At 37.1% G+C, this 25,769-nt stretch overlaps 1 protein-coding gene across 2 annotated transcripts in view; it reads right to left on the reverse strand.

Moving 5' to 3' along the window:
- Positions 1–25,769, reverse strand: part of yrt (erythrocyte membrane protein band 4.1-like yurt) — a 454,068-nt gene that overhangs the window by 303,230 nt on the left and 125,069 nt on the right. For both annotated transcript variants that reach the window (XM_067140591.2, XM_067140590.2), the window contains exons 5-7: positions 20,425–20,545; positions 15,238–15,325; positions 1,693–1,781 (exon numbers count right to left, since the gene is read on the reverse strand). In XM_067140591.2, the coding sequence (XP_066996692.1) occupies positions 1,693–1,781; positions 15,238–15,325; positions 20,425–20,545 (298 nt within the window). The remainder of the gene's footprint in view (positions 1–1,692; positions 1,782–15,237; positions 15,326–20,424; positions 20,546–25,769) is intronic.

The following is a 25,769-nucleotide window of genomic DNA, read 5'->3' on the forward strand; positions in this document are numbered from 1 at the left end:
TAAATTCATGAGATCATCATAAGATGCCATTTCAACAAAGCCAGCTTTAACCATCTTGTTGCCAATGATGTCACGTCCACAAAGAAAATGAATGGCATATGGGTAGTGGGGGAGGAAGACAACATTACCTTCGCTGACTACACAGAATGTGACAACAATATCATGGTTTATCAGTCTATGATGACTAATGAAATCCCGGATCATAATACGTCCTAAAAGAGGAAAGTGATGATGGAAAGGATGAAACAAAAGCAATACCAGTGTCTATGCTGTCAAATGTCATAGAAGTAATAGGTACTGTTCGATAATTTATGTTGAGCTTTGTTGTTGACATTGTCGATATGGCTCTATTAATGAAGATGGATTCAGTCATATGAAAGATGGGAAGGTGAAGAATAAGCTATCCACTCCAGATATGTATTTCTGTCTGTAGTGTACATAAATCCATAAAAACTATTTTCTAACACATCACCAGCCTAACCATACAATAAATAGTAAATTTTGCTTTCTTCAATAGTATGTTTCCCATGTTTTGAGGTTAAACATTTTCAATCCCTTAAAGAACATTCTAATGAGGGAGACAGGATTAGCTCAGTGGTGCAGCTGCTGGCTTCCAACCTGGAATACAGAGTCAATCTTGGATTGAAATTTTCATCTCAAAACTCACAATTCATCAAGAAGGACATCCAGTCATAAACCCCTTTGATGTTAGGCCCCTTTAAGCAACAAGCATCATCATCAAAACAAAAAAGAGGCTGCATAGCTCCAGCGACCCTAGAAGTAAATATTCTACAAAAAATCAATCCTAATAAGATACCACGGTATATGTAGATCTATTAGTTTCCAGGCCAGCTTTACTGAAATGAAGCAAAACTTGGTAGAGCCCCAGAATATCCTACTCATACTCAGAACAGAACAGATTTAAAGAAATGACAATGATTGCTGACACAAACAGGTAGGATCAACAGTAAGACGGTATTGGTAAGGAAAAGTTAGGAATGAACACGCTAGATAAAGCTGTACACTATGAATTAGGTTAGTTAGTGGGACCAATAGATATAATTGAAAGACAGATTGGATTTTTTTTTTTTTTAATACAATTTGCTTTACGTCACACCGACACAGATAGGCCTTATGGCGACGATGAGATAGGAAAGGCCTAGGAGCAGGAAGGAAGCAGCCGTGGCCTTAATTAAGGTACAGCCCCAGCATTTGCACGGTGTGAAAACCCCGGAAAACCATCTTCAGGGCTGCCCACAGTGGGGTTCGAACCCACTATCTCTCGGATGCAAGCTTACAGCTGCGCGGCCCTAACCACACGGCATATTTGCCAGGTGAAGGTAGGATAACAAGGAGACTAACTGCAGAGGCAGGGCAGAGCTTTTAACATGCCAGAGACATCTGAGAATTTCCAGAAAAGAGGTATAGAAGATGATTTGGCCATAGTATTATCTGCAAATAGATAATTGTGGGTGTTTAGCTAGCTAGCTTCCTTCTTTTATTTATTTATTTATGTACGTATGTGATGTAGAATACTCATTTCTTCTTTCACCTTAATAAAGTGATACATAAAACACACTTACTGGGATTTGGTTTTAATAAACTAACACAACAAAGAAGAAAAAGAGGGATCTTCTGCCCGATGTATATTTGTATGCAAATTTTAGATATACCTACAAATAGCTAACTCACCAGAAAAATAGTCCTATCTTCTGTGTTCCTTCAAACACCAATATTCCAGTAGGAGTAAGTCCCAAGGAATATTCACAACCATCCTTCCCCTGAAAAGATAAAATATCACATTTTATGATCTAGGACTCAAAAACATGTAGGTAATAAATATGCAAGTATGTTCTACAAAATAAAGAAGAAGTATGTGAAATTAGGAAATATAACAGGAAACTGGTAGGGCACTCAGAACGTAATTGGTGAAATAATCAAACATGTTAAGGTATGAATATAAATGTAAACAGAAAGAAAATATCTCTCACTCAGGTGCCCACCATCATACAAATACCACTCATAAAATCTTTATAAAAGAAAGAAAAAAAGAAAGAAAGCAAATGAAAATAACTGAGAAACCATTAATACACTGTTGAAGAACTGGACGTTAATATTTATGTTCTGAGATACTCCGCTGGTGGTCAAATATATCTAGACGTATGACCATAGGTGACAAGTTATGAACTTATCTTCAGCTGTTGGTAAATATTAGTGCCATGTTAATGAAGAGAGTTAGGCAGCACTTTAAACATCTACCTGTAGTGACATCTTGTGACGATATGCTGAACTCTATTTTAATATGCAGTTCTGAAGCCTACCTATAGACAGCACTTTCCTGTTTGAGGGTGCCACCTAGGAACCTAGGTTGGAACTTTCATTTAGTGAAAATTCTGACAGTTATGGTTTGACACCTCTTCCACTTTTGGCACCTCCTCTTTGGTTACTTGTAAGGGTTCCTCCTATTGATCTTTATTCCACCAATCATAGCCCAGTCTGCCATTATAAAAGGAATGGCCAGTTGCCTGCTAAAAATAATTTTGACTGTGGGATCATCGGCTGAGGTTTACACCTCGCGTAAGGCAGATGGCGTGCTTGGATGACAAGTATGGTAGGCTTTTTCATCCTAGACCATATGACTCTACAAACCATCAGCAGCTAACAGAGATACTTATTCTCCAATGTACTACAGTGGTATGTAAAGTTTACGGTTGTGTACCTGCTTCAGTTCTTAGTAACTTAATTTATTTCTGTATCATGTAGGTTTTCTAGCTTCCTCAAGCAGCGAATGTAACCATCCTAATGAGTGTCATATCTTAAAAAGGAAGCACGAGTGTGGACCCTCATTTCCCTTTTCTCAATTTTGTTTCTTGTGACTGGGATTTTCAAAATTTAATTGTATCTTGCACTTTTTGGTTGTTCCCTTCTAGTCACAATGTAGTATGGGGTTATCCTCTGTTTCACTTGATCTCATAACCCATTATTTTTTACTGTTGTGTGACGTTATGGGGTCATCAGGTTGTTTCCAGCAACCCCTTTTTCTTTTGTGTGTTAACCTATTTTTCAAATATTAATTTTCTGATCTTTTTCCAATTTAACTTATTTTCGGTCTATATTGCAGTATTAGCTTAGCTCCTGAATTTTTGGGATTCTTCCCACTCATTTCTTTGCATTGTCATTGGCTTCCTTTGCTAATAAAAGTGCAGTGAGTGTTCAATAGACTTATGCTGGTATATGATGGCAAGTAGGCCTTGGTAATTGGAAGCTCAATTCTCCCTTGTTAGTAATGAAGCTCTGAGAGCACTCATCTTGTTATAAAGTTACTTATCTGATTACCAATTGTTGATAAGTGTAATCGATCACAACTGTTACCTAATATATTGTTCTTGGTAAAGCAAAACAGAAAAAAAGAGAGAAAGGAAAAGAGAGAGAAAATATATTAGTGTTTCCCTTTATGTGATAATTTATTTGTCCAGCCCTATGGTCCTGCCACTTCTTCCCCCACATGCTCGTGGACCACCATAATAGTTATTCTTGAAAATGTGAAAAATATCATTATTAGGATGTTGTAGTTTTCAACTCATTCAGTTTTGAAGTAGTGTCTGCAGATCATTTGGTCTGAAGTACCACCAACACCTCAATTCTAAAGACAAAAGTGAAAAAAACACTTTTAAAGACTGAATCATATCCTGAAAATTAATATAAAGTTACGTGTCAGCCCCGTGGTAGTTCCTTTAGGTATATCTTGATCAAATTACGCGAGCTATAAAAAGGGAGACGAGCCCCGGAGAGTCAGTCAAGTGTTGGACTCAAGAGTGAGAGTTAGGCTCCGAGGTGGAGTCAGTCAGTGAGTTGGTGTTCGGCGGCTGGGCTGAGGGCGACAGAAGTGTTGGCTGTCGCCAGTATCCGACCGAGGTCTGAATGAGGAACTGTGGTTCTAGTGTCGGAGAGACCATTGAGTGTGTGACTGGAAGCGACAGAACAAAATACTGTGTACTGCCTTAGAGTACTGTGTGTGTTTACTTCTGTGGATTGAGGACCGCCGTGAATCAGCGATTGAAGCAGTTGTCGTGAGTGTGAGGATAATTGGACATGTGTTAATATTCGCTGTTGTGAGTATCATCCTGCTGTTGGATACTACTGAGCTGTTGCTGATTGTTGTTCACTTCATTTGATTGTGTAAAGTACCGGACTTATCATTGAAGTTCAAACCAATGAAATTCGTAACTTATGAAATGATGATGCTGGCAAAGTGTCTCGATCAGAAAATGGATCCCTGAACCTATCATTAAGAGTCAATATTTTGAAAGTAGTATGCAGTGAAGTTTTTAACCATGTCTAAAAAGAACCCTCTCTAGTATCATTTGGAGATTTTATTATTGTTTTATAATTTCACCTGTCCACCTCGTTGCGTACCAATGAAAAACACCTCACTGCGTATGACTGGTTGAAAAACACTACTATGCCACATGATGGAGAAGAGATCAAAAAGATATAAACTGAGCAAGTTGGCAAAGTGGTTAGAGGCATGAAGCTGTAAGTATGAATTCGGGAGCTAGTGGGTTTGAACACACTGTCGGTAGCCCTGAAGATGGTTTTCCATGGCTTCTGTGTCGGTGTGATATAAAGACAATTTCTTTTTTTGTAATTTTTTTCTGCTAGTTGTTTTACGTCGCACTGACACAGATAGGTCTTAACGGCGACGATGGGACAGGAAAGGGCTAGGAGTGGGAAGGAAGCAGCCGTGGCCTTAATTAAGGCACAGCCCAGCATTTGCCTGGTGTGAAAATGGGAAACCACGGAAAACCATTTTCAGGGCTACCAACAGTGGGGTTCGAACCTACTATCTCCCGAATACTGGATACTGGCCGCACTTAAGAGACTGCAGCTATCGAGCTCGGTTTTTGTAATTTTAATTAGCAGTTAGGGAAAGGTTTGTTGATGACATTTGTACACATTGAGAGAGTCTATTACAGTACACCAAGGCAAGTGATTTGGAATGCACTGAGGAGAAAACAAATTCACAAAGCAAAAATGCAAATCATAAATGCTTTGTACAAAAACGTGTCAGTAGTGTAAGGGCCAAGATAGTTACAACTGGCTTTGCATTGCACTGACAGAAATAGATGTTTTGGCGACGATGGTATGGGAAAGGCGTAGGAGTGGGAAGGAAGCAGATGAGGCCTTAATTATGGTACAGCCCTAGATTTGCCCAATGTGAAAATGGGAGAGCACAGAAAACCATCTTCAGGGCTGTCGCAGTGGGGTTCGAACCCACTATCTCCCAAATGCAAGTTCACAGCTGTGCGCCCCTAAATGCATGACCAACTCGTTAGGTGGGTCAAGATAAGAAGAACAAAATGGTTTGAAGCGGAAACAGGATTTTGGTGGGGAAGCATACTGTTGCCAATACTCATCACAGCGATGAATGAAATCCACAGAACATGGAAAGAAACACACAAAACGTCCTACCATTTGCAGATGACGTAGTCTGATCGCATATTCTTTTCAGTTGCCTACAGAACCATACTGCAGCAGTTCTTCCTATGTATGGTCCAAGTTTCATCGAACTATGTTACTTGGCAGAGACACAACATGCGAAACTTACTTTCGACCTTAAGTTTTGCACAGCAGTGTAGTATGGCCACATGATGCGAATGGGAGAAGACCGAGTTCAAATTAAGTACATTCGAAGAAATCAACAGGAAAGATACCACAAGGAAGGCTTGAAAATGTGGGTGATTATAGTGGAGGAGAGTGTAGAGAAGAGAGGAGGAAAGACAAAAGAAATATTAGAAGCAGCAAATAAGTGGCAGAGAGACACGCAACAATGAAGGCCCTTGACTCATAACCGGACCCAGGAGGGAACTGAAAATGGGAAACGAAGAAGAACAGATACTTGAACTTGTTTTTTCTTTTTTTTGCTCGGTTACTGTAGTCAACGTCCTAGTTCGTGAACCATGGGGAACGACTGAGTGGCCTAGTAGGTGGTCCTGAGAGTCGGAATACCAGTTGCTATGGAATGGGAGTGGGCATCTCGGACCTATTCTGAGTCCTGGCCCTCCTTGTCCTCAGGCGGCTAGGACTATACAATTCACCGGTGGTCCATAACCCGTTAGAGGAGAGATCCTCACTTGGACTATGTGTAAGTAGGGTAGCATCCTGCTTCATGAATGTACCCAGCTCAGAACATTTTAACCAAGCCTCGGACCTATGGGAGTAACGGAGTCCCACTCCCATTTGACAGGTGAGGAACTCCTTGGAAACAACTTGGCGAACAAAATGGAATTCGATGGGGAGCTATCAATATTAATGGGGCTTATGGAAGAAAGAAAGTAGAACTGGCTGAGTCAGCAAAGAGAATGCATCTGGATGTGCTAGGAGTAAGTGATATTCGGGTAAGGGGAGATAACGAGGAAGAGATAGGAGATTATAAAGTGTACTTGGCGGGTGTTAGAAAGGGAAGGGCAGAGTCTGGGGTAGGGCTGTTTATCAGGAATACCACTGCACGCAACATAGTTTCTGTTAGGCACATAAATGAGCGAATGATGTGGGTGGAATTGTCAGTTGGAGGAATTAGGACAAGAACTGTGTCCGTGTATTCACCATGTGAGGGTGCAGATGAGGATGAAGTTGACAAGTTTTATGAAGCATTGAGTGACGTGGTCAGGGTCAACAGCAAGGATAGAATAGTGCTAATGGGCGATTTCAATGCGAGAGTTTGGAATAGAGCTGAAGGATACAAAAGGGTGATTGGTAAATGTGGGGAAGATATGGAAGCTAATGGGAATGGGAAGTGTTTGCTGGACTTCTGTGCTAGTATGGGTTTAGCTGTTACGAATACATTCTTCAAGCATAAGGCTATTCACCGCTACACATGGGAGGCTAGGGGTACCAGATCCATAATAGACTACATCTTAACAGACTTCGAATTCAGGAAACCTTTTAGGAATGTACGAGTTTTCTGCGGATTTTTCGATGTTACAGACCATTATCTGATCTGTAGTGAACTAAGTATCTCTAGGCCTAGGGTAGAGAAAGTGAGATCTGTCTGCAAACGAATCAGGGTGGAAAATCTCCAGGACGAGGAAATTAGACAGAAGTACATGGATATGATTGGTGAGAAGTTTCAAACAGTAGACAGTAAGCAGGTTCAGGATATAGAAAGTGAATGGGTGGCATACAGGGATGCTGTAGTAGAAACAGCAAGGGAATGCTTAGGAACAACTGTGTGTAAAGATGGGAAAAGGCGACATCTTGGTGGAAGGATGAAGTGAGAGCAGCTTGTAAACGTAAAAAGAAGGCTTATCAGAAATGGCTCCAAACAAGGGCCGAGGCAGACAGGGATTTGTACGTAGATGAAAGAAACAGAGCGAAACAAATAGTTGTTGAATCCAAAAAGAAGTCATGGGAAGATTTTGGTAATAACCTGGAAAGGCTAGGTCAAGCAACAGGGAAACTTTTCTGGACAGTAATAAAGAATCTTAGGAAGGGAGGGAAAAAGGAAATGAACAGTGTATTGAGTAATTCAGGTGATCTCATAATAGACCCCAGGGAATCACTGGAGAGGTGGAGGTAATATTTTGAACATCTTCTCAATGTAAAAGGAAATCACCCTGGTGGTGTTGCGAACAGCCAAGCTCATGGGGAGCAGGAAGATGATTTCGGTGAATTTATGCTCGAAGAAGTGGAAAGGGTGGTAAATAAACTCCATTGTCATAAGGCAGCAGGAATAGATGAAATTAGACCTGAAATGGTTAAGTATAGTGGGAAGGCAGGGATGAAATGGCTTCATAGATTAGTAAAATTAGCATGGAGTGTTGGTAAGGTACCTTCAGATTGGACAAAAGCAGTAATTGCACCTATCTATAAGCAAGGGAACAGGAAGGATTGCAACAACTATCGAGGTATCTCATTGATTAGTATACCAGGCAAAGTATTCACTGGCATCTTGGAAGGGAGGGTGCGATCAGTTGTTGAGAGGAAGTTGGATGAAAACCAGTGTGGCTTCAGACCACAGAGAGGATGTCAGGATCAGATTTTCAGTATGCGTCAGGTAATTGAAAAATGCTACGAGAGGAATAGGCAGTTGTGTTTATGTTTCGTAGATCTAGAGAAAGCATATGACACGGTACCGAGGGAAAAGACGTTCGCCATACTGGGGGACTATGGAATTAAAGGTAGATTATTAAAATCAATCAAAGGCATTTATGTTGACAATTGAGCTTCAGTGAGAATTGATGGTAGAATGAGTTCTTGGTTCAGGGTACTTACAGGGGTTAGACAAGGCTGTAATCTTTCACCTTTGCTGTTCATAGTTTACATGGATCATCTGCTGACAGGTACAAAATGCCAGGGAGGGATTCAGTTAGGTGGAAATGTAGTAAGCAGTCTGGCCTATGCTGACGACTTGGTCTTAATGGCAGATTGTGCCGAAATCCTGCAGTCTAATATCTTGGAACTTGAAAATAGGTGCAATGAGTATGGTATGAAAATTAGCATCTCAAAGACTAAATTGATGTCAGTAGGTAAGAAATTCAACAGAATTGAATGTCAGATTGGTGATACAAAGCTAGAACAGGTCGATAATTTCAAGTATTTAGATTGTGTGTTCTCCCAGGATGGTAATATATTAAGTGAGATTGAATCAAGGTGTGGTAAAGCTAATGGAGTGAGCTCGCAGTTGCGATCAACAGTATTCTGTAAGAAGGAAGTCAGCTCCCAGACGAAACTATCTTTACATCGGTCTGTTTTCAGACCAATTTTGCTTTACGGAAGCGAAAGCTGGGTGGACTCAGGATATCTTATTCATAAGTTAGAAGTAACAGACATGAAAGTAGCAAGAATTATTGCTGGTACAAACAGGTGGGAAGAATGGCAGGAGGGTACTCAGAATGAGGAGATAAAGGCTAATTTAGGAATGAACTCGATGGATGAAGCTGTACACATAAACCGGCTTCGGTGGTGGGTCATGTGAGGCGAATGGAGGAGGATAGGTTACCTAGGAGAATAATGGACTCTGCTATGGAGGGTAAGAGAAGTAGAGGTAGACCAAGACGACGATGGTTAGACTCAGTTTCTAACGATTTAAAGATAAGAGGTATAGAACTAAATGAGGCCACAACACTAGTTGCAAATCGAGGATTGTGGCGACGTTTAGTAAATTCACAGAGGCTTGCAGACTGAACGCTGAAAGGCATAACAGTCTATAATGATAATGTATGTATGTATGGTTTTTTGCTTTATGTCCCACCGACACAGATAGGTCTTACGGCGACGATGGGATAGGAAAGGCCTAAGAATGGGAAGGAAGCGGCCATGGCCTTAATATAATGAAAAACGTACGTACTTATCTAGACTCTTGATGCTAAGTCCATTGTCACCAAACACTATTTCAGGACTGAGGTCATGGAAAGTTTTGAGTAAAGCACACTGCTCGCGGAGACGGGAGGGGAAGCATGGCAGGGGTCGTGTGGAGCGTTGTGGATCTTTTCTATTGGATGTTAAAATAGAGTATACTGTACCGTGGAAAGGGGAGGGGAAAGTAGGGCGGAGAAAGTGGAGCGCTGTGGAACCTTCTATCAACACTACTTCATGTTAAATGTACTTTTATGTAATACGGATGAATGAAAATTAATGATTTTAGGTGAATAAAATAAGGAATTGAAATAGAGACTAACTATTAAATGTTATTATTATGATAAAAACTAATTTAATGAGTAGGTGTTGTCCAGATATTATGTGAGTAGAGCGAGGAGTGGGGAATTTTTTAAGTGTTTATGGTCATTTATGCTAGTTACACTAGCATTTTTTGCGATGTAAATTTTGATTGCTTCCTTTATATTTGAAGATTTACTTTTATTTTTGATGTGTAAAATTTTCAGATCTGTGTTGATGTCTGTGAAATGGTGTGAAGGCTGAATGCCGATTATATCTGATCTCATTTTTGTGTTCTTTGTATCTTGCGTGGAAAGTACGTTTCGTCTGACCTACATATGTGGCATTGCAGTTAGGTTCTTGGCACTTGAGTTCATATACTCCTGACTTTGAAAAAGGGTCTTTTTTTTTTTTTTTTTTTTTTTTTTTTAGGTTGCACTTGCTGATGTGTCTCTGTAGTGTGTTGTTCGTTCTAAAGGCTACTTTTAAACCTTGTTTCTTGTAAATATTAGCTACTTTGTATGTGTTCTTGTTAACGTAGTTGAGAACTACGTATTTTTCTTTGTTATGTGTGGAGGTTTTCTGGCGATTTTTCTTATGTTTATTTAATTGTATATCTACTATGCCTGAAGGGTAGTTGTTTTCTTTCGCAATTTGTTTAATGATTTGTATCTCTTCAATGAAATCCGTTGTGCTCATTGGTATGGAGATAGCTCTGTGTATCACTGTATTCAGTCCTGTTATTTTGTGTGTGTATGGGTGGTTCAACTCGTTGTCAAAAGTGTGCGACGTGTGAGTGGGCTTTCTGTGCACTTTGTAAAATAGGTTGTCATTATTCCTGTTGATTGTGATGTCTAAATAGTTTATTTTCTTGTTAGTTTCTAGCTCCATTGTGAAAATGATAGACTTGTGTAAAGAATTTAGTGTGTTTAATAACTGGTGTGCATTCGTGATGTCATTATCATATATGCATATGACGTCATCCACGTATCTGCTCCAGTGTACGATTCCTTTTGAATGCCGGCCCATTAAGAAGAGGTTTTCGAGGTTATTCAGAAAAATGTTTGCTATTGTACCTGATAATGATGACCCAATGGCTAACCCTTCTTTTCGGCAATAGATTTTGTCACTGAATGCAAAGCAATTTTGGTGTAGTGTTGTTCTAAGAAGGCTAATAATTTCTTTGGTTTCTTGTAGAGAAGTGATTTCTTTAAGAAGATTTTTGATAATTTTAATGGATTCATCTATTGGTATATTGGTGTACATATTAGTGATGTCGAAGGATATCATACGTGTGCTGTCTGTTTATTTTAAGTTTATTTAGTTCTTTAATTAGTTCTAGGCTGTTTTTAATTGATATGTCTTCTTTAAGTGAAATTTTCTCTTTTAGAATTAGGTTGAGTTGTTTGCCCAAATTGTAACTTAGCGCATCTTTAAAATGTACTATAGGTCTAATGGGACACGATTGTTTGTGTATTTCGGTGAGGGCTCTTAGTGTGCGGAGTTTGGGATTTTTGAAGGTGAGGCTTTCTTTTTCCTGTTTGTGAAAATAAAGCCTGTTTTCTTGATAGCTTTTATTTAGTTTTGAAATTTTTTTGTAGGTTCGCACTGTAATTCTTGAATACCATTGTTGAAAAATTCTATTGTTTTTTCTATGTACTCATCTTTCTTCGTTATGACTGTACAAATGTACAATGTATGCCGACACACATACTTAACACATCAAATCAAATCTTGAAGTTTCATTAATTTTACACCTTGGACTTGCGTGCTTGCACTACACTCCTGGCTTTACTTTTTGTTAACACTTTGAAATGTAGATGAGTACGTTCCCCTTTCCTGCACATTTAACATTGCAGCGGGGGGGGGTCCATAACCTTAAGAAAAAACATGATTTAATATGCAAAAAGGGGAGAAAAAACTAACCTAACTATACAAAACATAACGCGCTGAGTGGTAAAACATCCTACGCACAAATATATATACCCCAAATCATGAGCAATCTCATGAGCACAACAAACAATGTGGATCGGAACCTCACAAATCAAAATCACATAAATGGCAAATATACACATTCAAAAAACAAAAACATGATGCCATATTTTCCAGGGCTCACCAAGAAAAGCATGTGGCATTCTTGCAACTCTCATTCACTCAAAGCCTCGATGGAAAATATAAGGAAACTAAATACACTTTAAGCAACACTTCCTATTCAATGCAGGTTCCTGAAATAAATTCCATGACATAAATTTAAAAAAAATTACAGAGTACGCTTTAATTTTCAACACATAATTCAACGTTGTATCCTCAAAAAGATTACATGACACAAAATATTCCTCAGCACAGTTATATCATAAAAGAAAATCCTAACAAAACATTGTGATATAAAACTCGTCAGCAGCAACATGTAGTGACAAGGACAAAAACCAATAAAATCATCACGAAGCATAGGCCGCTAAAATAAAACTCTCCTCGGTAGACAAACATATCACCCTCGTCAACACACGGTGGAATGACTCAAAAGCAGAGAATCAGTCTCCCAAAATAAAGCAGCAAATACCAAAAACACAGGGTCCAACCCTTTACACACACTGCTCAACAGTCTACCCGAGGCAAGACACAAAAACATGAAGATGCAGGCCTTTCACATGAGGAATGCGTCCTCTTACTCAAAATCACACTAAATAATATCTCATGTATTAAAGTTGCCGAATCTGAAAAAATATATAAAATGACATCGTCTAACATACGCTCGCATGAAAAGAAACAAGACCGCGCTGATCACAAATCAAAGCACTTGCGCTTAAAGTTAAACATGAATAATAAAGTGGCCAACTCTGTAATAAATATGATAAACTGAAACTAAGAAATTGCCACACTGACAATCGATCATGTCTGAACATCGGAAAGTTACTGAAATACCTCAATCCTACAACTCAAGAAACACATATTGATAATAATAATAATAATAATAATAATAATAATAATAATAATAATAATAATAATAATAATAATAATAATAAGTTTTACAGAAAATTTATTCTAATATTCAGGACTCGAAATATGAAACTGTGTTCGCGGAACTCGTGAATCAATTACTAATTTACAATCTTGATATACAAAATAGTCGTGAAGATGACGCTATCAAAATTTGTGGATCCAAACTCCACCATCTCATACACTCTCATTCACACATCATGCAATAAATCCCAGAAAACCTGACGGCATGTTTCCGTACACTTTGAGCTCCCATTCATAATACTTCAATATAGTCCTTCCTGACTTTAATTTGAATCCTTATTTACATTTAAGCCCTGAGCATTACACTGCATCTCAAACATCAAAACAAATCAAAAATACATATGAGGCTAAAATAATTTTGTTTTTTGTGTTTTTGCTATTGGCTTTACGTCGCGACACAGATATGTCTTATGGCGACGATGGGACAGGAAAGGCCTAGGACTGGGAAGGAAGCGGCCGTGGCCTTAATTAAGGTACAGCCCCAGCATTTCCCTGGTGTGAAAATGGGAAACCACGGAAAGCCATCTTCAGAGCTGCCGACAGTGGGGTTCGAACCTACTATCTCCCGAATACTGGATACTGGCCGCACTTAAGCAACTGCAGCTATCGAGCTCGGTGAGGCTAAAATAAGAAAGTGACTCGTAAAAGAAATGACACTAACCACTCAGCTAAATAAATCAGAATAAAATGTAAGAAAGCAAGCTGCGACCTCATGCAAACGGTCCACATTTACATTACAATTATATTTACATTAACAAGCTTCCTATCATTTATTTTAAATAGGACGTAGTCCTTCCAAACAAAGCAAAATTTACTGTAATTAAATATTAAAACTAACCTATCCCCTTTTGCAACATTAAAACACATTCACATTCACATAATTACACTGAAAATTCTGTACTCATTTATTTCGTTGACTTATCGCCACCAGCCTTTCAGGAAACAGTCGGCCCCCGTCAGGTTTTAGCCAGCGATATCGATGATGAAGCCTTCAGAAAAGACTTGGATCAGTCCTTTGGTCTCCATTCTGGTGACGAAAAGTGATGTCGTATTATCTGTCGCTGCTTCAGCTTCTGGATGTCGTCTAAAACATCCCTTCGTTCACGATGTAGAAACTAGGTCAAGATTATACCAGACAGTTACTAGAATACTACAGCCGGGGTAATTTCCACTGACCGTGAAACCAGTTCCCATTCAGTCGCGGAACAACTTCTCTTATCTAATCACGTAACTAGGTCAAATATTTCCCATTTAAAAGCTGGACTGGATATTTTAAAGTTTATGCCCTCAGGAAACTATTTACACAGGCAGGCTACTATGCATTTGAAATGATTAAATAAAACTGTTCTCTCCCTCTGGAAATCGAAAGTTAAATGCCATTCTCCTAGTATTAGAAAACTTGAATAGATTAAATGCAGGCTGAGCGTCTTCCAACAAAATTTACAAGTCCCCACACGATCACTCGCGTAAATGAAAACTTCTTCTCACGATGTTACCTGCACAGAATCTCGCCAAATAATAGGGTAACTAACCAACACGGTCATACTTGCATAGAACAGTGCATAGCCAAATTAACTGTGGCTCCATCATTTCATTGGCTCAACACATTGCGTACTCGATGCTTAATTCAAACATACGTTTGCAGCTCCTGTAGACTCTCGCCACGCCTCTGAAATATTGTCTGTTGGTCTGGCCGTTCGAGTTCTATTGTTTCCTTGTTCTGCATTGTGTAAGTCATGTTGAAATTCCTCCTCCTTATCTTGGCTGGCAAGCAAACAAACCCGACCTCCAGGTTCCCTGCAGAAATTGCGACGTGTGTTGCTGAATATGGATGTTCACTGCCAGTTACTAGTACTTAATAAAAATGAAATATTCTCTGTACATTCGAATAAATGACTGATTAACTAAATGAGCACTTCAATAAGGGCTCAATCTATAGGTGGTGAGCAAAATGTCTATTTCTGTAGCAGACCATTTCAGAATACCAAACGAACAAGAGTTTAGTGTACGTGTTTATTGCTTTAATTTTGTTCTTGGCATTTAGGTAGCTAGGTAAAAACTGATGCAACCTCGATGTGTATTGGTCAAGGAGTTCCTGTTTTATTTTCTTGTGCTCCAGAGTTGTATTCTGAGCAAATTCCAGGTACTTGTAGGTCTCTGCTTGTGTCATTTCCTCAATTAAAGATCCGGTATTATTATTGTTGTTACTATTGTTATTATTATTATTATTATTATTATTATTATTATTATTATTATTATTATTATTATTATTATTATTATTACACAACCTAGCATCCCCAAAATAATATATGTCATTTAGTGGTCTTTGAAAGTCTACGCTTTAAGATAATATGAAAGAAGTTGAAAATGTTCATCACCACAGACTCAATATCAACAGGAAGAGCATCAGCTCAATGCTACAAACAATTATAATTTCATGTATCAAAGTGGTTTTTTTGAGAAGTCAGCTGACCAGAAAGTACAGTAAGTACAGAACATTTCAAATATTTTTCAGACAAAAACGTAAAAATAATTTAGGCAATTCAATTTTCAACTTACCAAAACTGTGTGATTGTCAACACCATACATTTCCAGCCATTTTACTTTATTTAAATAATTCATCTCTGCTTGAGCTGGAGTCAGACCACTGCAAAACATTAAGAAACATTAGTAAATCAATAAAAGTCCTTTCAGCAGAATGGAAAGATTTGCTTTTATAACCTATTTTTCTTCTTAGATGTTATTCTTGTGTGTCCCATATATATTTTAATCCAAATTGACATTAAAAGATATTAATAAAACAAAAATGGGAATGTTTAAAAAGTTTCACTTCAGAAAGCCCTCTAACATGTATCACTATCAGCAACGTAAGTGGATAAAATAATCTTAGATGTTTGATATATACTCTTCATCCTAAGCGGTGACAATGGTACAAATTTGAATTTTCAATACTCAAACATTCCTTCATTTTGTAACCAAAACCATCATCGTTTTAATTTTAGAAATTGTCTAACAAAAAATAACATTCTACTGTTCCTTCACAACCATCAACAATACCTTACCATTTTCTCTATGAAACATTTAAACCGGAAGAGGTGGTGTAGCAGTCTTTTAGAATAAGTTTGTATTATTCATGTCACCTTTATCGATCACGGTACTCCCTCCCCACCATACTTCATTTAATTGTTTGCAAATAATAATAATAATAATAATAATAATAATAATAATAATAATAATAATAATAATAATAATAATAATAATAATAATAATAATAATAATAATAATAATAATAATAATAATAATAATAATAATAATAATAATAATAATAATAATAATAATAATAATAATAATAATAATAATAATAATAATAATAATAATAATAATAATAATAATAATAATAATAATAATAATAATAATAATAATAATAATAATAATAATAATAATAATAATAATAATAATAATAATAATAATAATAATAATAATAATAATAATAATAATAATAATAATAATAATAATAATAATAATAATAATAATAATAATAATAATAATAATAATAATAATAATAATAATAATAATAATAATAATAATAATAATAATAATAATAATAATAATAATAATAATAATAATAATAATAATAATAATAATAATAATAATAATAATAATAATAATAATAATAATAATAATAATAATAATAATAATAATAATAATAATAATAATAATAATAATAATAATAATAATAATAATAATAATAATAATAATAATAATAATAATAATAATAATAATAATAATAATAAGGGGACCACTGAAAATAAAACACCTAAAAGTAAAATACATGTCATTGGCCTAGCCAGGGCGGGGGCATGGCATGGAGTGGCAGAAGGTCAATGGTCTGGCTAGCCAGCTGGACTCGCATCAATGACACAGGAACGGTTTTTCAACACTTCGCATTCTATTCTAGTGTGGAGAGAAAAGTGGACTTCATTAAGATAAGTTCCAGATTTCAAGCTCCTAAGTATTAACCCTTTTGCTCTCAGGCTATTTTCACCGGTCAAGCCCAAAACACTCAGGCCATTTTTCATGATTATGCATGTTAAAATGTAAAAAATTGCCGTATAAAGAAATCCCCAGTTACAAAATTGAAACAAATTACAGTAGTACACTATTTAATATCGTTTTAGGAAAAAAATATCCCAAAATTGTTCATGGCATATTTTACTTGAAAATAAATTTTGAAATTTGAAAATATATTACAAAAAATAAAAATCTGTTTTTAAATACTAAAAAAGTAATATGTTCTTTAGTGATATTGTTGTTCAGTCATTCTGAAAATAAGAGCATTTAATTCTGTATAACATGATATAATTTTGTTTTTTGTATTCTTATTTAGTCATGAGTTATAGCACCTGACGTAAAGAACTGTACACGTACCTTCCGGAGTCAGCATTTGTGTTTTGGAAAACATTCTCCTATCATCAGTACCTGTAAAATCCGAATCACTTCTTCTTTATCTACAGCGTTTCCCACACCTGTGGGGTCGCGGGTGCGAACTGTGTCGCACATGTAGATTTGGCTGGTGGTTTATGGCCGGATGCCCTTGCTGACGCCAACCCTATATGGGGGAAGTAATCACTATCGCGTGTTACCGTGGTAGTTTGTAGTGTAGTGTGTTGTCTGAATATGAAGAAGAAAGTGTTGGGACAAACACAAACACACAGGCCCCGGGTCAGAAGAATTAATCAATGGCGATTAAAATTCCCGACCTGGCCGCGAATCAAACCCGGGCCCTCTGAACCGAATACCTCAACGCTGATCATTCAGCCAATGAGTCGGACTGAAATACGAATCAATATCGGCTATAACGTCACCGTCATCATCTAAAGCATCTAATTAATCCAAAACATCGGAATTATTTAGTCTAGAACTTGGCCCAGCCATGTAAAAAAATTAGGCCTACTCGTGGCACGAAAATCTAATAACACGAAATGTTAAACTAAAATTCACTTGAGAACACTGATAAATGTAGAATATAAACAAATAATTATCAATAATCTATTATTAAAATGGAAACAATAAAACGAAGGAAAACACGTATTTTGAAGCTTAAATGAGACTGTACTGGCAAGCAGCACACTTCAACTCGTCATGCGGTGAACATACGCGGTTTGATAACTTCATTTGTTCCAAACAGGTGAGCTTAGTGTCTGTATCTCTCGAGAAAAGTGTAAACTAAATCCAAAAGCTACTATTAATGTCTTTTCCTGAAATCTGGGGGTCCATTAAGGTACTTATACAGCCGTCCGAACACAAAGCCGATAGATCGGCACGCTGAGTGTTTTAAGCAATACCACCCGAGCCGATAGATCGGCTCGCTGAGCGTATAAGGGTTAAACAGAAATAAACACAAATGTTTATACATTTTTAAATATGAGTGTGATTTGATAGAATTTGATGATGTTCTATCAAGAACGAAACACGTCATTCTATTTTAATTAAGTTGTTTCTTTTCTAAATATAATACAGTTACCATATGTTTGTTTTTAAGTAGTTCATAAATTTACTACTCAAAATTAGTTTCGGTAGACTGCCGAACCTAAGTTATAAATCATCTAATTGTAGCGGATAATTTCAGAACAACATTTCGCCAGCTTGGCAATCTATTGTTGTGTGGGAAATCAAGATACAGACATTTTGCTTCCGAACTGGTCTTTTATATTTCAAGCGCCCTGTTGATTTCTACATCTAATGATGAATGCCGATGAAGAGAATAGAATTAGGAAGATTTCGGACAATGCGAAAAAAAGAACGAAACAGAAGTAAGTTGTTCAGAGTTGAACAAGACAAGGTATGAAGAGAATTGTTTGATTTAGAGCAACAGGGTGCAGGAGAAGAGTTCAGTGAAGCTGAAGAAAATGACAGTGAAGGTTAGGAGGACAGTTTGAACTTTGAACACAATTTGGACTTAGAGGAATCAGTGAGTGAGCAAGTTTGTTATGACCTGGCACATAGTTTGAATGTGATACAACACCCAGAATACATGTCCAGCAGTCCAGTGTACACAGGTGAAGATGGTGTTACAGCATGGTGAGTATACTCCTCTCAACAAGAAGGAAGGACACGCTGGCCACAATCTAATTTCTCACTAACCTGGAGACAAAGTTGAAGCTCGCAATGCTCCCTCTACTATAAAAGCTTGGAGTACCTATTCTTCAGAATCAGAAAAATTTGACGAATTTATAAATATTTGGATTGAACAAAGCAGAGTGAATTTTTCACATGCACATGAAGCTCTTCCAACAGATGTTTGAGAAATGAACACAGTGTTTCAGCCTTTTTATCTGGCTGGCATTCCTCATTCATCCCATCAAAATCATTAAGATTTATGGGCAACAGGTGGGACAGGTGTTCAGATTTTCTGAACAACAAGTCATTTTCTTCCTCCATCTCAAATCAGAATTTCTCACTCAAAACACAAATTATCATAACACTGAAATCACAAGGTGATAGCTGTAAGTCTCTTCCACCATTACGGAGACGCATGCGCTCTGTACAGGAGTTTTGAAATGGCCCTCATATTTAAAAACTTATTTAAAAATTCTATTTACTTCTACATGCTTGCAGACTGAATGCTAAGAAAAAAGTTTTTTAAGAAAATAAAAATATACGACCCTAACTGGACAACACTATTGACAATCACACAGCAAATGGTACAAATTAGGTAGCAGTAAGCTTGCATTCAAAATACGACAACTTCAAACCCCAACATCAGCAAACCTGAAGATTCCTTTCCATGAGCAAATGTTGGTGTTGTACCTGCTACTTCCCCAGTTCTAGACCTCTCCTCTCCCAGCCTTGCTGAAAACCCACCTGTGTAAGTGCAACATTGAACAGCTAGGGGAAAAGTAAGTAAAACCTCTTAAGTCATTTCAGCATGGGACAAGGAAAGAACGTGTTAAACAGAAAAACGATTTAATGTGAAGATGAGAGAAGAGCAATAAAAAAATGTGAAAAACATGAGAAAACAAATATTAAAAACCTTTTGGATTTTGGGCTATAAAACTAACAACTTTTTTTGCAGGTCACTTTCTTTCTAATGAAAATTTAAATGTTGAACAGTTAGTTGAAGCTTTAAGTTTCAGACCACTGGGTTATTAAACATTGATTTCTGGTCACACTCTTCAACCATGAAGCCATACCATGTTGAATACACCGGTTCTCGTCCGATCACCGCAATTACTTATCCATGTGTGAGAGAGCAACTTTGACCATCATCTTAAACATGACAACACTTCAGCAGTACCCAGCATTGGTTCGGACCAAATTTTAACATTCGCGCCAACTCTACATGCTTACGATGTGGATGCCTATCCACTTCATGAAAGATTTTAACTTTGTTTTTGTTAGCAAGTGATTGCAAAACTTTTCTTCTTATCTATAACTAGGCTATCACAAGACAAATATGTAACACACTTATGATCTTTTCCACATTATGTTCTTTCCCCAACATGCCTCTGACTGCAAGGGCTCTTACCTGCGTTGGAAATCATATACCAAATTCTGCTCACATTCAGAGCTGGGAAATAGTAGAAAATCTTGACGCAGTAAGTGGGGTTAATTTTATGTATATTTAATATGATAGAAATCAGGACTTTGAATTTATGAAGTTCCTAAGCACTAATGAGGTCCACTGCACAACCCCACATACTATTTCTACTGCAATCTGTAGACTTTAACATAGGCATTACTTACCCAAGTTTTTTAAACTCTTCAAGAAATGCAATTTCCATTTCTTCAGTTTGATTAGGCACAAAACGGAACTCTGACACCACAGCTGGAGTATGGTAGGCCTCATCATAATCACCAAGTTCAGCTGAAATATATAAAATGTGCCTTGTCAGAACACTGAAATATTTTTTAAAAGTCTCTCTCTTTCATTAACCTTAAATGGGTGAGTAAATTAAAGACAAATTGGGAAATCCAAAAATAAAAATTAATGAAACATCCATTTAAGGTATGTGCATACACTTTACTTACCAGAAAAAGGTAAGAATGGATGTAAAGTAAATTATATATTATTATACATATGAGAAACAGATGGGGCACAATATCTTACCCTGTAAGCACACCATTAGAGATTCTGAAGTTGGACAACTAGTGCTTAGGTCCAGGGAAGCACCCTGCCTTAACCTTTTTCACACTAGTGGTTGATGTATTAACCAACGGGTCAATTTATCAACCATAGCATTATGCCTTGAAAATCACAAATGGTTGATATGTCAACCGTATGGTTCACCGTGAATTCTGGCTTATGAAAAGGATCTACTCCTTTTGTTAGTGATTAATAGGTCACTGCATTGTGTAAAAGAATGTGAAGACTTCCCATTTTGCTTAAAACAAAGCATTCAGTTTATGACAATGGCAATGCACTGACACCTCACACTTAATTTATGAACTACTTCTTTCCGATGAGGCCTGCTAAGGACCACGTGCCAATTTCAATTCAGTTCTTCATACTTTGTTGTTTTCTCTTCTGTTCCTTCCAATATTCTTTCATACTTTCACTATGCTGTTTCCTTCTGTCCTCGGACCACTTCGCACCAGGCTACTTGTTCAATCTTCCTTGGAATCCTTCCATACTTACTACCCTCTTTCTGAAAATTTATCTGTCCATAGTTTCTTCTTCTCTTATATTATTTCTTTCTAACTTCATTATATGGATCTGTATTGACATTGTAAATGAGAGAATTTTCCATCTTTCAATACATTAAGTTCAATTGTTTCCCTATATCTATGTGTTCATCCTAGATATAGAAAAATAATAATAAAAATGTACAGAAAGGTGGAAAATTCTCTCAATTACAACTGAAATCTCACACTGTCAAAAGTTACAATTCCCATAGGGGCTATTTTGACAAGAGTGATCGTATGGCCAATAGTTGCAGTATTTCCCAGCGAACATGGATGTGAACAAGAAATTATTTTTCCACCTGCTGAACATCATTATTTTGAATGCATTCACCATTCACTCATCCTAGATACAAGCTGTCTCAAAAAAAGAATTTTGTGAGCTACTTGTTAGGAATCTGCTGTAGACAGGAACTCAGACCTACCATCCACTCATCATGGCAGAGCAAGTACAAGTGATGTAGCCAGACTGAGTGGCTCAGACAGTTGAGGCGCTGGCCTTCTGGCCCCTACTTGGCAGGTTCAATTCTGGCTCAGTCCGATGGTATTTGAAGGTGCTCAAATATGTTTAACCTCATGTTGGTAGATTTACTGGCACATAAAAGAACAAACAAAAGGACAAATTTCCGGCACCTGGGCGTCTCCAAAAACCTTCCAAAAGTGGTTTGTGGGATGAAGAAAAAATAACATGATGACAAGTGATGTACATTTCTCTCACCTTGACATGAGGTGCTCCAAACATCAGCTGTGAAGGGTACATCTCACATTTTCTAAGTGTGCTCAAAGAAAGGAAAGGCAGCAAGATAGAATTTTCATTGCAGCAAGGAATGAGGTGTAGCATTTTATGTGTACCCTTGTTTCAAGATCTATCACATGAAAAGCAAGTTCTGGGAACAAGAGAGGAAGAATCTAAAATGTCTACATAATTGTAGGATTTGAGAGATTTATTACACACCTAATATTAACTTGAACATAGAAACACTCAATGAACTACAAACAAGTAGGAGAAGAGCACAACACACGCCTTAGCTGAACTGTGAGCATATCCAACACATGACAATAGACTGTCTGTCCCTTTTTCCCAGAGTTCCCTTGACAGACACCAACTGTCCTCTTTGACGCTGCCCATATGATTCACTCTCCCACATTCGGCCATTCTACTGGTCATCCGTCCTGGATGACACGTAACCATCAGTCCATGGCTTCATGTACTCAGCACAGCTTGGAGTTTGTCTGAGACCCTCATGTTCACCTTCACAACACATCATAAGTGTCCTGGGGTTTCACTTTTGTAACCCGATACAGTCGAAGAAACTTCTTCCTTATTTCAAGTCCTGGTTCTGCCTGGGTACGCTTTATTGCAATGAGGTCTCCCAGCTGATACTGTCGAGCAGAGCAGCGATGTCGGCTGAAAGACTTTTGACTTCCTTGCTAAACTTTGAGGATTTGCCATTTTTGATCTTTCCTCAGATTTTTTCTTTCCGCTTCAAATTCTTCCACATGTTCTTCATGGATGAGGTCAGCAATCATTAGATCAGTCTTGTATCTCATTCTGACTCCTGTTAATAGTTCAAATGGTGTCCTTCCAATACTATGATGGTACGTGGAGTTGATGGCCTGCTGCACAGCCTCGACATGCTTGTACCATTTTTTTGGATCCAATATCGAAAGTTTTGCAAGTACTGAGGCAATCACAGAATTGATTCTCTCTAACTGACCATTTACTCATGGCAGTCCCATTGTAACAAGCAGGTGTTTGATGTTTTCGGTCTTGCAGTATTCTTCAAATTCATGAGATGTAAAGGCTGGTCCTCGGACAGATATTGTTTGTACAGAGTTTCTGAATATTGCTCTCTGTTCCTCCAGTTTGGCAATGACCTCTTTTGTCGCAGTAGACTTTGATGGGTACAGCCAAACGAATTTCGTAAAACAGTCAACTGCTGAAAATATGTGATGATATCCTTTATGACTCAATTCCAAGGGTCCCATATGATCTACATGATATGTATGCAATGGCACATTTTCGTTGGATAAAGGATGCAGGAATCCTTCTTGTTTTCCAGTTTTCTGTTAAGGGACAATTTACACAATTTACACAAGTATGTCATCACGAATCACAAAGTCCTTGTAAGGCCACTCCTAGCATAATATCTTGATCGCGCTAAGACCTTCATCTTCTTGTTGTGCTTTCCTCACTAGGGCAACCAGAGACTCAGGAATAAAGGATGACGGCTCAGAGCATCAACATGACGCATCCTCGTTCCACTTCTATGTTCGATGGTATATCGGTACTCTTCCAACATCAAGGCCCATCTTGCAGCCTTAGGGATCAGATCTTTCTTATGCATTGTCTTTTCGAAGGCAGCACAATTTGTGATAATTTTGAAGTCTATTCCCACAACATACACTTTAAACTTCTTCCATGCAACAATGATTGCTAATACTTCAAGCTCACAACTGTGATACTTTTCTTGTTGTAGTGTTGTCTCTTTGCTTATGTAATATACAGGATGTAATTGACAATCTTCAGGTGATCTCTGCATCAGTACAGCTCCATTTCCAAACTTACTTGCATCAGTATGAAGTTCGGTCTCGTATGAAGAATTATAGATGTGTAAAACAGGACTTCTTGATAAAGCTTCCTTGAATGCTTCAAAGGAAAATTGAAATTCGTTGTCTTCCCTCAGCAGGTCACTTAATGGTCTTGCAATAACAGAGTATTCTGGCATGAATTTCCTAGAGTATCCAGTTAAACCAAGAAAGGACTGCACTCCTTTCATATTTCTTGGTTCTCCAAAATTCATTACAGCTTTAGTTTGCTCTGGTGACGGATAAGGTCGTCCATCTTCCAGTAAATGTTCCATGAACTCAACCTTCCTCTTCAGTAGGTGGCATTTCCCTTTGTTCAGTTCAATACCATAGTCCCTAGCTACATCCAGTACCATCTTTAAAAGGTTTAATTCTTCAGTTTCATCTTTAACCGGAATTATCATTTCATGCATGTAAATGAGTACTATGACCTGAACTACTAATGGTCGGAAGACATACTTAATCAATCACTGAAACACTGCTGGTGAGTTGCACAGACCAAATGGTGCTTTTCGGAACTGAAATTGATCTGAATTAGTGATGAATGCAGTGTATTTTCTACATTGAGATTCCACTTGCACATTGAAGTTGTTCAAAACAAGTTTTTGTGATATCTGTATTATAAAACATTACGACATTTTGCCCTTTAGATACATCAACAGAGTATTTAAGAAGTAACTTTAACCTCACGTCGTTGAGCAACAGAAGAATCGTTATTTCTCTAAAAACGTTAAATAAAATTGTAAGAAATAAATTTAATTCCATAGAACTGCTCAATTTTATCTCTTTTCATGTTCCATGAGCTGAAGCTCGCATGAACACAGTATTTCAAGTTCCAAGATCTAGAACATCGCATCACTTGAACTCGCCATTCATTAAAATGCCATGATTTTACAACACATTTGCTGCAGGAATAGATTTATTTTCTGAATCACACACTGTCGTTAATACACATTTAAAGGCCTGTGTTTCTAATTTCTAATTTATTAATTCAGACTCCTTTTTCTATATAATAAGTGCTCTTTAACGTATTTATTATTATAGTCACTTACTACTCTAGTTATATCATTGTTTAATAATAATGTTATTTGCTTTACATCTCACTAACTACTTTTAAGGTCTTCGGAGACGCCGAGGTGCCGAAATTTAGTCCCGCATGAGTTCTTTTACGTGCCAGTAAATCTACTGACATGAGGCTGTCGTATTTCAGCACCTTCAAATACCACCGGACTGAGCCAGGATCGAACCTGCCAAGTTGAGGTTAGAAGGCCAGCGCCTTAACCGTCTGAGCCACTCAGCCCGGCTATCCTTGTTTCAATTCCATAATCATTGATGTACTTTGCATTGTCATTTTCTCTGTATATGTGTTTTCCATTCATTCTTCTTCCTTGTCTTTATTATCTTTAGCATTATTATTATTATTATTATTATTATTATTATTATTATTATTATTATTATTATTATTATTATTATTATTATTATTATTATTATTATGTATTATCTTTACTTCCATGTATGCATTGTAAGTACTGTTGTGTTAAGAAGGTACTGTATTGGGCCTACTGCCTGTGTACTTTCAAACAAACAAACAAACAAACAAACAAACAAACAAACAAACAAATAAATAAATACATAAATAAATAAATAAATAAATAAATAAATAAATAAATAAATAAATATATATATAAATAAATAAAAGTTCAGAAAAGGTTTCTAAATTTATTAAGGTGTTGAACACATATTTTTAGCAGTCATATGGTTTTATGCACTTGTTTATATATCAGCCATTCATAAACATTGACAAGTTTGCAGAACATAAT

The sequence above is a fragment of the Anabrus simplex genome, chromosome 2 (genome assembly GCF_040414725.1).
Source record: "Anabrus simplex isolate iqAnaSimp1 chromosome 2, ASM4041472v1, whole genome shotgun sequence".
Lineage (NCBI taxonomy): Eukaryota > Metazoa > Arthropoda > Insecta > Orthoptera > Tettigoniidae > Anabrus > Anabrus simplex.